The sequence below is a fragment of the Notothenia rossii genome, assembly GCF_949606895.1.
Source record: "Notothenia rossii genome assembly, chromosome: 7".
Taxonomy (NCBI): Eukaryota; Metazoa; Chordata; class Actinopteri; order Perciformes; family Nototheniidae; genus Notothenia; species Notothenia rossii.
The window spans coordinates 64,229,264-64,244,755 of NC_136905.1; the positions used below are offsets into that span (position 1 = coordinate 64,229,264).

Below are 15,492 nucleotides of genomic sequence, written 5' to 3' on the forward strand. Positions count from 1 at the left end.
AATCAGTGATTGACAGCTCTTGGCCATCCCACCAATTACTGAACAGCCTCTATTTGCACATCACCAAGGCTTCATTTCCCACCTCATCACCACGGCACACAGGGCAGGCATACCACAAGCAAAACCATGGCCACATGCAAAAGGTCATAAGAGAAGTGCAGCTGTGACCTGTCTGACTCTCACCCCCCCCCCCCCCCCCCCCAAACACATAACAGCAAGGACACATCACACAGAACAGTGATCACAGGAAACATGCCGATTCCTGATCACCAGAGGACAGGACGGTTGGATATATAGGTGTGTACGACTAGTGCTTACTTTCTGGTGGCACCCTGTCTTTGTGCGGACAGCCCGACAGACTCCGGTGGTGGGGGTAAAGGCCCGTCACGTGCCCCGTGCCGTCACAGCCCGGTGTCGGACATCGACTCTCCTTCTTGTCTGCACGTGATATATCTGTGAGCAAAAAGTCATTTTGTGATGATCACACATGAGAAATGCTGAACTGAGCACAAGGTTACAAGGGAGTTAAAATGCCATTGGGGGGATAACTAAAAGTGTATTATATTGTGTTGAGAGCTGTGAACAGCTGTATCAGTAAGGAACAGATGTTAACAAAACATTTGCAGTTTTACTGTTTGGATTGTGATGGTCCGTCTGTTCTGGATTTCATTGACTTTTCCAAAACTGTTTCTAGTGACATCATTTCTAGGAGGTTCATGGCGCTCTTCGCTAACGAATTTTGAACAATATATTTAATATTATATTTGGCATTGCTTTTTTAAATCGTTTTAAAACAGTAAATTATAACAAAGAGGATTAGGGCCACATTATACTTTTTTTTGGGAGGATTTGAAAAAAATATGTTTGTTTTTTTTAATTCTGACTTTAATCTCAGAATTCTGACTTTAATCTCATAATTCTGTCTTTTTTCTCAGAATTCTGACTTTAATCTCAGAATTCTGACTTTTTTCTCAGAACAAAAAAAAATAAATGTTGGGAGAAAAAAAAAGAAAAAAAATGTTGTAACCAAAACAGTAGTTTCTTATTTATTGACCATTATTTATTGCTGTGCTTATTCAAAGTAACGTAGTGAAGACAAAGATGCCACAATTGGCTCGCTGACGGCTCTTTTGATCATGAATTTTGTTTACCGTAATGAAATTGTAAACATTTGTGAAATATTGCGACTCTCGAGGGACCTTCAACAGAAAGCATTTCAGCACTTCAGTTCAGAATCAAACAAGATGAATTACAGTGTATTAGGTGAGTGTGACAATAAGGGTTCAAAGAGCACATACTGTACACACACACACACACACACACACACACACACACACACACACACACACACACACACACACACACACACACACACACACACACACACACACACACACACACACACACACACACACACACACACACACACACACACACACACACACACACACACACACACACACACACACAACAACGATGCTCACAGATTCATTGTCTTTCCCTCCCCAAAAACCTCTTCCATATATCCGAAGCCCAGATCAGATATAGTTTCCACCAAAAAGCACCAACGCCCAGCTGGCATTGTTTCTATGTAACCGTCCACCTTTAAATCACTTTGACTCTCAAACAAGGTCGAGGAATGTTCTTTCAATCGACCTGCAATGGCTCTAGTTGGGTGCATTACCATTTAAAATCAAAATTAGGATAATATACGAAGCAATAAGGGCCTTTAATATATTTTCACAGCAGAGAGACAGGAGAATAGTGCTGTATCAGATTGTGTAATCAATTTGGAGTCATTTGAGTGACAGAAACCATTATCTAGCAAGTATTAGCCAAGTGGACGGAGGAGCAGCCATTATCTCATGACACAGAAAGACAGACCACTGATTAAAGTTGTACAGGCCTGTGTAACTCAGCAGCTCAACCTAAGGCCCTTTCTGGCAAACCAAAATAAAAGCAGAGTTTGTGGAGTAAGAGAAGAACAATCATGTGAAGGGGGTTGAGAAAGGACTACATTGAGGGTCATGGAGCACACCTACTCACACAATTACAAATGAGTCACCAAATGAAATCCCATGCCTCATTCATCAGGAAAAAGCACCTCATTATCCTCCATGGCTATCATCTATCTATGTCACGTTAGGAGCATATGAGTTTGGTACAGAATTGCTGTGTCATGTCAGCCTCTTGTCTGCACCAGTGAAATAAAGGCAGGGAAATGCGTGGTGATGAAGAACTCGGTCTGCATCTTAATAATGGTTTCTTTTGAGAAAGATTACATTGGGTTTTAGTGTTTGAACAGCAGGTTGGATATCATTCTGTATTTCCACATGGCCTACGTGATGTTGCCGTGTGTTCCGCCTGCTTCCATTGCAGGGAGTGGAAGCAGCAGAGTGGAAGGCATATTAGAAAGCAGGGGATATTGATTGTGGCTGGGGACGGTCTGCGCTTTGCATAGCAAATGGCCTCCATTACCATACCATCGCTGGATAATTAATGTGCAGTCAGTTGGGCTGCCATTCGTTATCGGTCATTTTGATACTGTTACATTTTCATCTCAGCCCGTGCTTCTGTTAGGAGCAGGGCTCTTCCTTTAACCCCCCCCCCCCCCCTATCTGATCCCCCCCCCCTCTCCATGTTCTGTTTTATGAATCACATAGGAACCTTGGTCAGCGAGTGTCTGCCACTATCTCCCCCGAAGAGAGATGTTATCGTGACGCAACTGTCTTTTGCGTCCTCTCATTATTCCGACATTAGCCAGACACAGAGGCCACGGAAAGCTTTGGAAATTAACATTTGTGTGGCATTTAAGTCGCATAATATACCTGCTGTGAGTCGTGTGGCATTAAAGGCGTAATATAACCCAGCTGTAAATAAGCATGCTTTAATTGGTTGGCCTAATCTGATATGTTCCTTGTGGGGGGAATTTATCTAACCTAACTTAGTGTGAACATTGTTGCAGTCAGGGAAATGATGAGAGGAACAATCAAGAGTTGATGAAAGCATGAAATTAGACGCTGGAAATGCCACTGCAACTCTCTATGTTTAAGAGCATACATCGAGCACATCCAGTTAACTGTATGACAATTACTACTGATGCCATGCTGCAGTCTTGGCACTACGACGATTAGCCATATTAGTCTTTTAGTCTTTCTGTGGTTTTAGTAAACATCAATCTAAATGGTAGGTCATAAGTGTCACAAACAAGGGTACAATGTTTTTCGTGTTCCCTACAGAATGAATCCTCTCTAAAGGCAGAGGCCTCTGTTTTGTAGCTTCCTCTCCAGAGTGCTTGCGCAGGTTTAAAAATAGGCAGCTTTACCCCAAGCTGCATCGCAGGGATGAGATTTGCGGTCCTAACAGGCCGTGCAGATTGCCATTACTTATGCCTGACAAGCCTACCCTCTGATGTTTCCATGCTGGCCTATTTTAACAACATAAGCTGCTGCTGCCGCTCCCGCTGCTACCGAGATGCGAATTTCCAAATTGGCTGAAAAAAGCTTGTCCTGGGGTTATGGTGAGGTTCCCAGAATGCATGTGGGCTGTCTTCAGTACAGGATAGATGAGAATACAGAGCAAAACAGCGGCAGACAAACATTTTACCTGAGCTTGTTAAATGAGGTAAACATGTCTACAATTGTCTATTTTCCAATTGAGAAATAAGCACTCACCTTTATGGTAGAAAGGCTTCTTCATACCATCATGAAGCCGGGCTTTGCGCTCCACACCGTAGCCGTGCCGTGGCCCATGGTCGTCATGGCCGTACCTCGCCCCGTCTCTCCTGGCAGCCTCGGCCGCCATTTTATCCCGCATTGCCTTGGCGCGTTCTGACTCTAGTGCAATGGCCTTCTCCAACAGAGACAGGTTACCCTTTGTCATGTCAAACACTTCTTCCGATCGGTCCGACGTCACAGAGGCCGTGTCCTCGTCAAAGTCCCGCAGGTTGGTGTGATATCGGTTCTCCTGCGCGCAACTGGCGAAGGCCTTGGAGCGTGGGCTCAGCTGCTCCTCCAGCTTCAACAGATTATCCATGTCGGAATAGTTTCTTTCAAGCGACCGCCTGTCGTCTTGGTGGAAATTCCCGTAGTTGTGATGCTGGGCCGGTTGATTGGGATCTCCGCACGGAAAATGGTTTTGCCCGGGTGGTCCATTTCGGTCAGTGGACTTGGTTTCGCTAAGTTTCCGAGCCAAGTCAAAGCATTGGTTCCGTAGGCACTCCAGACTGCTTAAACAAACTTCCTCGTCGCTGTTTTCTATTTGTCCGTTACTGTTGATCTTAACTTGTCCGTTACCACCATTGTGCCCGTTGTGAGGATAAGCATTCTCCGTGCCGTCCTCAAACTCCTGACCCTCTAAATTGTCAGAAAGTACCGCGCCGTGACCTTGTGCTAGAAGTTTAAGCGAGTCCACCGTCTCCCGAACCACGTCACTGTCAACGTCCAAACTCAGATTCCCCCTCTGTGGTCCATCCCCTTCCTCTTCCTCCTCTTCCTCTTCTTCCTCCTCCTCTTCGTCCTCCTCCTCTTCCTCCTCTTCATCGTCATCATCCTCTTCCTCAGCACTGTTCGAGGAGTTGCTGTTCAACTCAGATTCCGTCAAGGCTCGGTTGGCGGCGTCTTCTGCGATCTTGCCCAGGTTGAGGAGGGACTTGGCCACGAGTTCATCGTAGTTCTCGTACTCTTCGCCGTTGTCCTTCCCCCCTGGTGGGCCAGATCTGGCATCGCCGCCGCCGCCTCGACGGACGCCCACCCCCTCGCCCCCCTCGCTGCTGCTCATCTGATCGTCCTCTGTTGGAAAGAAAGAACAAACCTCTTGTAATTTCATTTCCGTCATTGTATTTTACTGCTAAATCAGATTTCTGGGCTTGGTCCATCTAAATTGGATAAGGAACTCTTTGCTTCCCCTAATCATTTACTTTGAGCGTCTTAACAGCAGCTTGTGTTCTGAATTGTGAATCAGCACAGGAAGTTAAATATAGTGGCTGGGGAAAGTTCCAGAGAAAGATGCTCTGGTAAATGCTAATCTATGAAACCAGGGACTTTATCTACGGCCTGTCATATATTTGCCCTTATTTCCTGGAAGTCTTTGTGAAAATAAATCAAGTTTTTAGAGTAATAATATTAAAGAGGAATTCTGCAAATAGTTGCAAATGAGATAATATTGTATTCATTGTTCAGCTGTATCAAAACATTGTGAGAATATATTTGGATTACAGACAGCTTCTTTTTTTTTTTTTACAGAAGATTTTAAAATATGTCGAAAATCTGATAGATAATATGATGTTCCATCTGCAACACGATGAACCCCAGTCAGTAGCTATTCATCGTTTGTGAGCAAAGTTCTTTTTTCATTCAATCATCGGTATCTTTAGAATTCCTTTCACTGCCTAATTGATTCTGACAGACTGCAAAAGGTTACTGAACCTCTTCTGTCAGTAATTTCAAGCACTCACTCCTGGAGCACTTCCAATCTCGCCTTTCACATTTCCGCCCTGAGCCACCAAGAGCACATCGCTCACGTCGGCGTCACATTTGCCACTTACACTCCTGAAGAGAGAATGAACCAAGACCCCCCGCCCCACCACAAACAGAAATAATAAACACAGCACAATATTAGCAACATTTACCAGCCAAACCAATGGTAGTGTATTGGCTGGCTGGAGAATTTTGAATTCTCACTAGACATTTGGCCAGTGGAATAAAAAGTAGATTTATTTTCAACTGAGTTAGGTTCATGTATAAACAAACATATTTTAATTATATATGAATGGCCCATCTAAACAATGGGCTTTTTCTTTTTAAACGTAAACTTGATTTATTCAACAGAATGTATAATGATGCATACAAATTCAGCCTGCATACTATGACAACATATACTGTACTGTACGCACGGTGTACACACATACCAATCTAATGAGAGCAACACACTATTGGTGCTTGGGGGGTGAGGGCTTTGGAGCAAGAAGAGGAAGCAGTCACGAATGACCAGGCACACATTTTGACAGTGGAAGCTTCCTAACAGCAGCTTCCTGCACCAGGGGTTTAATTTGTGATGGTATGAAACATGGCACAGGAAAGCAATTTGAAGAGCAATCAAGGTACACAAAAGATATATGGAAGCGAAACAGATTAAGTAGAGAACAGAGGGACTGCCCTACCCTGAATTGGCTCTGGATTGGCTACAGAAATGTGCACGCCACTGAGAAACAGAGAAGCTCCAGAGTGTCACCTCTATTACATTTGGGAGATTGGGATCTGCCCAGCGACGGTAATGAAGCTTACAGAAATATTTGTTGTGACTTTCTCAGGGAAAATACTGTTCATTAAAGATATTGTTAAAGCCTCTGATTCCAATAAAGAAAATACCATGATTATCAGAAGAGGAATCTAATGAAGTACATTTACTCAATTCTTAGGTACAATTCTCTGTAATTTTATTTTAAACTGCTTTATACTCCAGTCTATTTCAAAACCTAACATTTTACTTTTTACTCCACTTCATCCAATTGACAGCTTAAGTTACTAGTTACTTTACAATTCAGATTATGAACTGATACAACATATAACTAAACAAATATAGAAATGTTGAAAAAATTAAAAGTTAAGATTTAAAAAAGCACTACTTGTAGTAACAGTGATAAAACCATTGTTGCATCGATAATCACAATCCAGTAATCTAATATATAAGAATATGAATTTGGCCATACGCACAGCGAGTACTTTTGATCCTTTAAATACATTGTTATGCCAATTCTTACAGTAAAATACCTTTGTACTCTTAAGTGAAATTTAGAATGCGCAATTCTGTTTGTAAAAGAGTATTTTTAAATATTTGTATCGCTACTTTTACTTGAGTAAAATATGATGAGAGGATGTTCTGGAAGATAATGAGCTGATGCTCGTGGTCAGAAGCACTGCTGACAGTTTGGAGAGAGAGTGGCATCAGTCCACTGTCTCGGGGTTAGGCTGAGGCCTCGGCTGTGGGCTCTAATGAACACCAGTCTGTGGAGATTCACATTGTGCTGCTGAGATGCCACATCAACACTTTGGGTGGGTAGAGCTGCGCGCCAAGCAGGGTTAACACACTCCTCTGTCAGAGCTTCACTCTTAATTGGACTTGAAGGCACTGTCAGGTCTAATCGTGATGCGGGGGTGCAAGGCAGAGTCTGCTCCAGAGAAACCTGCCAGATCTGGTCTCAGGCACGTCGGGAGGCGCAGATAGTCCCAAAACTGCAGGGTGCTCTTGTATCATGTCTTCAGGGAAGGCATTATTAAAATCTTTGATTGTCAACATCTCAAAAATTCTTACGATTTGAATATGTATCAAGTGACAGACTACTGAAGGGTTCCTTGTTTATGAAAATGACTACTTTCTGGTTAGTCTTTCTGTTGATCATGTCCCAGTTTTAGCTCTCATGTCTCTATTGTTTCTGATAGAGGTCTTCAGGAGAAAGACTAAAGCACTTCACATAATTACAAAAGAGCATCCTGATTATTTTTGCCTCAGTTTAGATAGTTTAATTAAAGTGCTAAACATTTTAAAGAGCTTCATAAAAACAAAATCAGGAAAGAAGACAATTGGGTGCTACTCCACATCTCCTGCATTGTTCTGGTGGGGGCAGACTGCAGCTGTACAGTGAAGGCTTTGAACAGTATGTGAGTAAAATGTGCAGATGAATGAATAATTAAAAAATAACCAACCACTGTGAGAATAATACATTGTATTGCTAAAGCCATGCTTGATTCACTGTATGTTGTTTCTGGTCTTTCATCTCTTTCCAGTAAAAAACACAATCAGAGTTTGAACATCATGTCCAACTGCCCCAAGTCAGCCTGACAAATATGGAAATATAAACCACTGATATGCAAATGCAGCACTTTAAATGGATAGAAAAATATTGGGGGTTTGAGTCACGTTGTCCGCTAAAATTAAAAAGTTTGCAGTAAACTCTTCAGCGACATATTACATTTTTGTCCATATAATGTGAAAACCAGTTGTTGAAATGGGCAGGAGGAGAGCTGGCTAACGTTAGCTGTTGTTAGCACATTTTTAATGGGTTACATTATTATGAGTTAAAGCTGTATACATTAAAACTTATAGTTTTGAGCGGCCGTTTATTATCATCACATGTTCAAATGTAAGCTTCTAATTTTTTTTAGAAACTTTAAAAAATACAGTTGTTTAAATTGTTGGAATGTTTGCGCAGCAGTATAACATATTTATATTAGGGATGGAATTATGATCTGTAGAGAATCGTATCATTTCGACAGTATTGGTACTATGTAGTACGACCTACCTTTCTGGTATTGTGACATCCCTAATAAGACCTGTTTTCCTTTAAAGAAATACAACGTGTTATAGTGCATTAGCTGCATTGCTAACACCTTTCGAAAGTGCTTTTGTTAATACGAAGAGATCTCACCTTGCCCTTGATTCTGCTCCCCTTCCTCCTCCTCCTCCTCCTCCTCCTCCTCCTCCTCCTCCTCCTCCTCCTCCTCCTCCTCCTCTCCATCGTCATAGTCCACCTCATCTACTGCATCCTCCTCTTCTTCCTCTTCCTCTGCCTCCTCCACCCTCTCTTCATCAGCCTCTTCCTCCTCTTCTTGCTCCACCTCTACTTCCTCCTCTTCCTCCTCCTCCTCCTCCTCCTCCTCGTCCTCAGCCTCTCCATCTCCATCCCCTCTCTCCACCTCCCCTTCTTCGGGCTCCATTTGCTCCTCGTTGTAGTCCACGTAGCCTTCCACCTCTTCTTCTTCGTGCACTTCACCTTCTTCCTCCTCCTCCTCTACCGCTCCTTCCTCCTCCTCTTCCTCCCTGTCGTCCATCTCCTCGGTTCCGTCTGTCTCGTAGCACTCCTCCATGGTGGAGTTGTCCATGTCATCTAGGTAGGTGCTCCTCTTGGGGGACGTTTCCAGGGTTTGTCTGTCTAGGCTCTTTCTCTTCTTGGCCTGGGGGCAGCCGTATACACTGCGGAGGGGAGATAAGAGTGCAGCTATTAGCGGTTAGCCTTACATGCTAATGCTCATGTGCATTAAGGCCTCTGTGTTAAGTTACTGTGGTTTACAATCCACAATCCAATACACCAATGGAACAATGGGCCTCTTACTGCAAGGAAAGCAGCCTGTTATTCTTCTTCTGGGGAAAATATGACACTTTGCTTAAGGAATCTTAATTAGACATGTACTCATTAACAACTGGGCAATTCTAATAAAACGCTCCATTTCTTCTAGAAAACAGTTTACAAAAGAGATAAAATCTTGATCTTTAAAGCAAACAAGGCAGAAGATTCAGTTTATTTTCGCATTAATTTGTATTCAGGCAACATCCATTTTTTCTTCAAGCAAAAGAAAACCACAGTGAATGCTCCGCAAACACTTTGTTCCAGAGCGATATGCAGCGCACCAAAACATGACTACATGTCTGGAAGTGAATGTAAGGGGGGGGGGGGGGGAGAGGGGGTGGGGGGAGACAACCTGTAGCCTGATTAATTGAATCTTGCCAAGGCACCTTAGGTTTTAATGTATTCTCCGGCTCCCCTCGGCAGCAAGGGGACAGATCCTAATCTGATAATCTGATAATCTGTGTATTCGCTCAGGCTATTGATCAAAGGGGCTAAATCCATTTCACTCATCAAACCTCAGAGAGCCCCGAGCTGCTACCTGGCCCCCCATGTGAGTGACTTTAGAATGTGTGTTGCTGTGTGTACATTCATGTATGAGTGTGTGTGCGCACATTTGGCACATTCCAACAAAAGCACCCTCACAGTTAGAATGATGACGAGTTATGCAAAGTGTTTCGGCCATAAAGCCTGTGTCCGGGCTGGAGTGTCAGAGAGCTAAACACGCTTTGGGCATGTTCACTCGGCTGTGAAATATTCCTGGCTCCTATGTTTACAACCTCTGGATGTTTCCCCGGCTCTGCGCTGCTTAAGAGTGAGACCTGATGTGAGTGAATGGCACAAGGCTCCGGGTGAGACTGAAAAATGGTAGTTAGCCAATGTGTGCTGCTTTTGGCACGGACTCGCTACAGAAAAGGCTTATCGCACGGTGAGGTGGTATCGCGGTCTTAGAAACCCATTACTGTTCCCAGTTTTTAATGTCAGTGTGTCCAGCAGTCCAATATCCTATCCATCCTTCTCTGCCCGCCCCCGCTCCCTCTCTCCTCCGTCCCTGACGTCCATCAGTCAGTCAGGGTACAGTCAGCTGGCAGGCTCAATCTCGCCCGGGCCCCGGGATTCCTTAATGGTCTGACCCCCTGCACCCCCCGCAACCTGGGGCCTCATTTCATTAATCTAAGCCCACATGGAAACTCATTCCCTGCCTGACAGCCGGACCTCTCCCCGAGGGCAGCGTGAGGGTCTGCGGGATGGTGAGGGAGGGTGTGTGTGTGTGTGCTGCGGCACTGTGATCAATAGTGCTTGTGACCAAACATCTCAAAAGCACATTAAAATGCCACTCATCCTGGCCCCTGCGTTCCAGCGCCCTCTCCAAATAAATCAAAGGCCGGTCCCAGCAGGTTAGCGGCTGCCAAGGCAGGCGGGCTGGCAGGAGGATAGGTGAGTGGGGGGGAGGAGGAGGGGGAGCGTGGAGGGAAAGAGGGAGAAATGTGGGAATGGCACATAGACACTCTCCTTCTCAGTCTCCTGGTCCTGCCTCTCCATCTTTATCCTAGGATGCATGTGCTGTCAGTCGTTGCAGCAAAACTCAGAGGCTTACAGGGATTCATTCATGTGACTACACCTGAATCACTCTTTAAATATAGCTGGAGCTAATGGAAAGCTTATAATAAATATAGGGCTGTGTATTTGCTCACTGTATTTTTTAAAAGGCGTCAAGTGCACTTGAATATTTCGGGTCCAGATTGCACAAACAAAGAGGTCTTTTGAGAGCATGCATAATAACCTGACTCTGCTAAAAGTCCCACCTACAGGAACACACATTTGGCTCCGGTTTAAACGCGACTGCAGAGCCTCTTATGTAAATGTTTTGTAATCACGCTCATGCTAAGAGGCGTTGTCAGGTTGTTGTGACACCGTGAGAGGTGTGTTTGCCCCGACGCTCCTCAGCCCCACGATGACTCAGCCACAGGAAGCCTCCACAGCTCCGCCATCCCACGTTCCCTGGCTGTGTCGCCGTGTGACCTTGGCTGTGTCGCCATGTGACCTTGGCTGCAGCGTTTGTGATCACAGGCAACGCGTCCCACGCGCTGCACTTGGCAATTTAAATTCCAGAAATAATCAGGTGGCCTTAAAAATTTAAAAAGCAAATACCGGCATTCTGCTGGTATTGTGCAGGGAGAGACGAGAACACACACCCATCTAAGCTTCCCTTTGCTTTGTCCTCTGGCAGAATCAAATAAAAGAGGAGGGTGCCCTACGAGAGGTAGCAATCAAAGAAGAAAGGAGCTTCAGATCACAAAGAGGAACACTTCAAATGTCATGTAGTAGGCATCCTCACTATTATGAGATGGAACAAATGATATGAGGGCGTGAACAAGTGGCCCTTGTATGCAGGAGAAAACCCTCTGTTAATGTTTCAGAGAGGGCCCTATTTTCTGGAGCATTAGTGTGAGGTGGGAGCGGCAGGAGAGGCAGAGCTCCCGTTTGGGCGACAGTTGAGCGACTGCTGGAATGCGACGGCGTTCCACGGCGCCTTTATTAGCAGTCACATTAGCGGCTGTTCTCAGCGGGGGCAAAAGCTTTAGCCGGTCATTAGCATCACACGCTATTTGTCTCCCTGACACAGGGAGGAGGCTGCCTCTCCCCCTGCCTCCTCTCACGGCTGCTTTTCTCTCCTCTCCCCCTCGTCATCTCTTCCTGTCACCCACACTCTCACCTCATATTTCTCTGTGTCTGTTCTCACCAATCATAACTTCGCCTGCTCTCTTTCCTTCCATACATCCACTTTCTACCACCTCCTCCACACACTGTATACCTCAGAGTATGTTTCTCTCCACCTGCACCCTGTTTCCCATTTCCTCCTATCTCTCCCCCCTGAACCCGAGCTCATTGTTGACGCTCCTTCACTCTCCACAGAGCACACTAGAGATGGAGGGAATGCACCACCTCTGGCTGTGCCCCCTATCCAGCGGGAGGATCTATAGACACGTGTGGCAGAGCCCCGTCTCCATGGTGATACCCTCCAGAAATCCATGAGGGATTCACCATCCTCACAGCAAGCCAGTGAGCAGAAATGAGAGAGAAAGAGAGACAGGGAGAGAAGATGAGCAGAGGGGAGGATACATAGAGGCTATAGGAGCGAGACAGACAGGAGAATGTATGTTTTTATGTGCATGTGCGTGTAGCTCTTATGTGTGCATGCAATATGTGGGGGATATACGGTGGAGCAGTTGAAAAGAAAGAAGAGGGATGTGTGAAAGGGGAGAGGATCATTTCAGAGCTGTCAGGCTTCTCCCGCTAGCTAGGGGAGAACAAAAGAGCCAGTCTTGGTGCAGGAGGCTCAGCGCATGGCAGACGCTGCAATTTGGGCGTTTTCTGTCGTCTCTCGCTCACATATCAGATGCTTTGGCTCACGCACACACACAGCAGCTCGTCCTTAAACTCATAAAATATTACTTCATAGCTGCGGTGTCACTGAAACATGTATGATGTTTTTGTGAATGTGCTGAATTTACATGTCCACTTGGATTTACACCAAAGTCTTATTAATACGAGATGTTGGCGTATTATCTTTTCTCGTGTGGATGCATATTTCAACAAAGCAGTAACATCCTACTTTTCTTGGTAACACGACGGTTTATATGTTTTTAAGACGGCTAGGCATCAGTCCCCGACAGCCCTGCTGTTCGGCTCACTGGTTTCGATAAGCCTGTTGTTGCCCATTCACTGCTCCGGCTTTAGAATTTTTAGCCTGCAGCTAACAAAACCCAGTCTCAACTTTAGTCAAATACTCCCACTAAGCCCCTCTGCCCGGACAGGACTGAGATACAGCACAGACTCTAGTGGACATCTCAAATAAAGCTAACAAACATCTCGCTACATTTGATCCTGCAGAGTCCATCCAAGGCGTGAGTGGCTCCTCTTCAGCTGCTTTTATTCATATCTGCCAACTACTATTCACAGGTGGTGTGTGCGCCTCACTGACACTGTCCCATCGAGGAGTGGTGGAGTACTTGGTGGAGGATGTGGGAATGAAGCTGAGACCATTCAAGATGGGATAAGACAAATCAGGGCAGTTCAGATAGAGGGCTGGGCACATGATAGTCAAAGATTTGGAAATGTGGGTTGGAGCTTAAAGGATAAGTTGATCAGACGTTTAAAAGAACACTAATCGGGAACTGATTTAATGAGTGATTTAATGTTCGAGGGATTTTAAGCAAAATGTCAACCATTTGCTTCTAAGTATTGAATCTGAAGATGACTCGATAATAAAACAAATGGTCAGAATACTTATCAGTTGTCGTGTTATCTGAACTCATTTGTACAAATTGGGTGAACGCAGGTGTAAACAGTACTTTAGGTAACCATTAAGTCATGGTAACGGCTAATTACGTGAATTGATCTATTTTGATTTAATATGCCAAATAATTAAGCAGACTCCTAGAATTGTTCCGACTCCTAGAACTGAACACTTTTTTGTGATGGATCATGCAGAATATTGAGATGTGTATCATACAAGCCATCTTACATCATTTGGTGGTGGAGGTCCTGAGCAGGAGAGCACACTCGGCGGCAGGGATGTAATGTGGCTATCTGTCATGCTGCAGCTAAATTCACTCCTGGATTAGCCAGGTAAGGAGTCTCTCCACCAGCGTAATGACTTCAATCAATCACCCCGACCCAGAGACTTAGAGAGAGATGCCAGCTAGTTAGCTGCTAGCCCAGCAGCCATTTTGGAGAAGAAATGCTTTCCTCCAGCGTGTCCATTTGTCTATGTAAGCCACAGCGTTGGCTGTCATGATAATCGTTTGTTTAGATGAACTGACAAGAACGAGTTAGTGTGAGTGAATAGAATAACAGGGGAAAATTATATTGTGAGCCAAATGCACATTATTCTTTTACCCTTCATTTAGTATGTGCTTCTTACAGGAATAATAGACAGTGTATGAGTCCCTAACTATTTAATCTATTATTAGATTTATTTTCATTATCGATTGTTATATTTTCCCAATAAAGTTATTAATCCAATAAATGTAACAAAATGGGAAAATTCCCACCAGGATCAAATCTGTTCAAATAATTTAAAAAAATTAATGTTTTTGTTTATCTACAGAGCGACTTGCTTTATGACTTTTGTTTTTGTTGTCAAATCCCATGAGAAAAACCCAAGCTACAGTATATCATCCATATTCAGCTTTATCTGATTCCTCCTTCATTGTTGTCCAAAAACTACTAAAAGCAGATAAATGAGCCACACTAATGCACAAAGTGACTTCATCATCATCATCATCATCATAAACATGGGAACAGCCGTTATTTGAGTCAATCCGTTATAAACTATCCTTCATTTCTTTTTAATGATGTGATTCTAAAAGTACAGCACAATCCTGTTTAAGGTGTAACTTGCAATTTTCAAAAGCTGTACATCTTCAGTAAGAACCTGGCAGGAACCAATGGGCTTGCGGTTTTGAGCCACAGACCTGCGGTGTAAGAAGCATGTACTGAGAGATAATAACACGTTGTTGGTTTCACTCTTGTAGGATTTGTAGACAATAACTACAATAGAGTATATCTCCAACATTATCCGTTACTGTAACTCTGTCGGACTGATGTGCCCTTCCCGTGTTACATTCTGATCCCAACTCTGCGTCATGTTACGAGGCTTCATCTCCCCAGCAGAGGAGGAGGGCTTTTTGACATTGATGTAATTTAGTTGACAGCTGCTCTGAGGGGAGGGCTGGCCGCGGGTGGGAGGGGGAGTCTGAGATCCACGAGGGCTTGTGGGGGTTCAGGGGTTAGAGGTCAGGATGTGCCCGGCCTGGAGCTGGCCCTAAGCATCTGGCCACCCCCTCGTCCAACCCCCCCTCCCCCCTTCATGCCCACGTCCCCCTGGCACACTCTGCACTCACCAAACATGATCTGCTATTCCCTTTGATGCCTTTCCTCTGGGAGGCAGTTATAAAAAAGAAAAGAGGAGGATGAAAAAAAGCATAAACACCACCTGTTTATCTGACGCCGGGTAATGTCAGATGGGTATTCTGCAGGCTTGTCATAATATGCTCAGGAGGCAAATAAGGGGGAAAACTACAAAAGTGTGTTTTAAATTGCATTAGAGGTTTATATAAGGACAGCATATGCTATGAAGAAAGAGACTCTGGTGACAATATAGCATTGGTACAAGACAAATACCAATCAGAGTCCAGCTTCATCACACTTTTGAAATGATAACAATTGTGTCGGAGGCAAACTGAAATGAACCCCGAGGCTCCGCGCGCAGTCTAAAGTGCATGAGCTAATGACGGAGCTGACGATCCAACCAACTCTCTGCTTTTCACCCTCAGCCCACACTGGCTTTTTGGTGATATAAAGCT

General features: G+C 44.5%; 1 protein-coding gene across 1 annotated transcript in view; it reads right to left on the bottom strand.

Annotated features, from left to right (window-relative positions):
- Positions 1-225: 225 nt before the first annotated feature.
- Positions 226-15,492, bottom strand: part of myt1lb (myelin transcription factor 1-like, b) — a 38,850-nt gene continuing 23,583 nt past the window's right edge. Inside the window, exons 4-6 of the mRNA XM_079641506.1 lie at positions 8,538-8,970; positions 3,675-4,779; positions 226-453 (exon numbers count right to left, since the gene is read on the bottom strand). Of these exons, the coding sequence (XP_079497632.1) occupies positions 308-453; positions 3,675-4,779; positions 8,538-8,970 (1,684 nt within the window). The 3' untranslated portion in view covers positions 226-307. The remainder of the gene's footprint in view (positions 454-3,674; positions 4,780-8,537; positions 8,971-15,492) is intronic.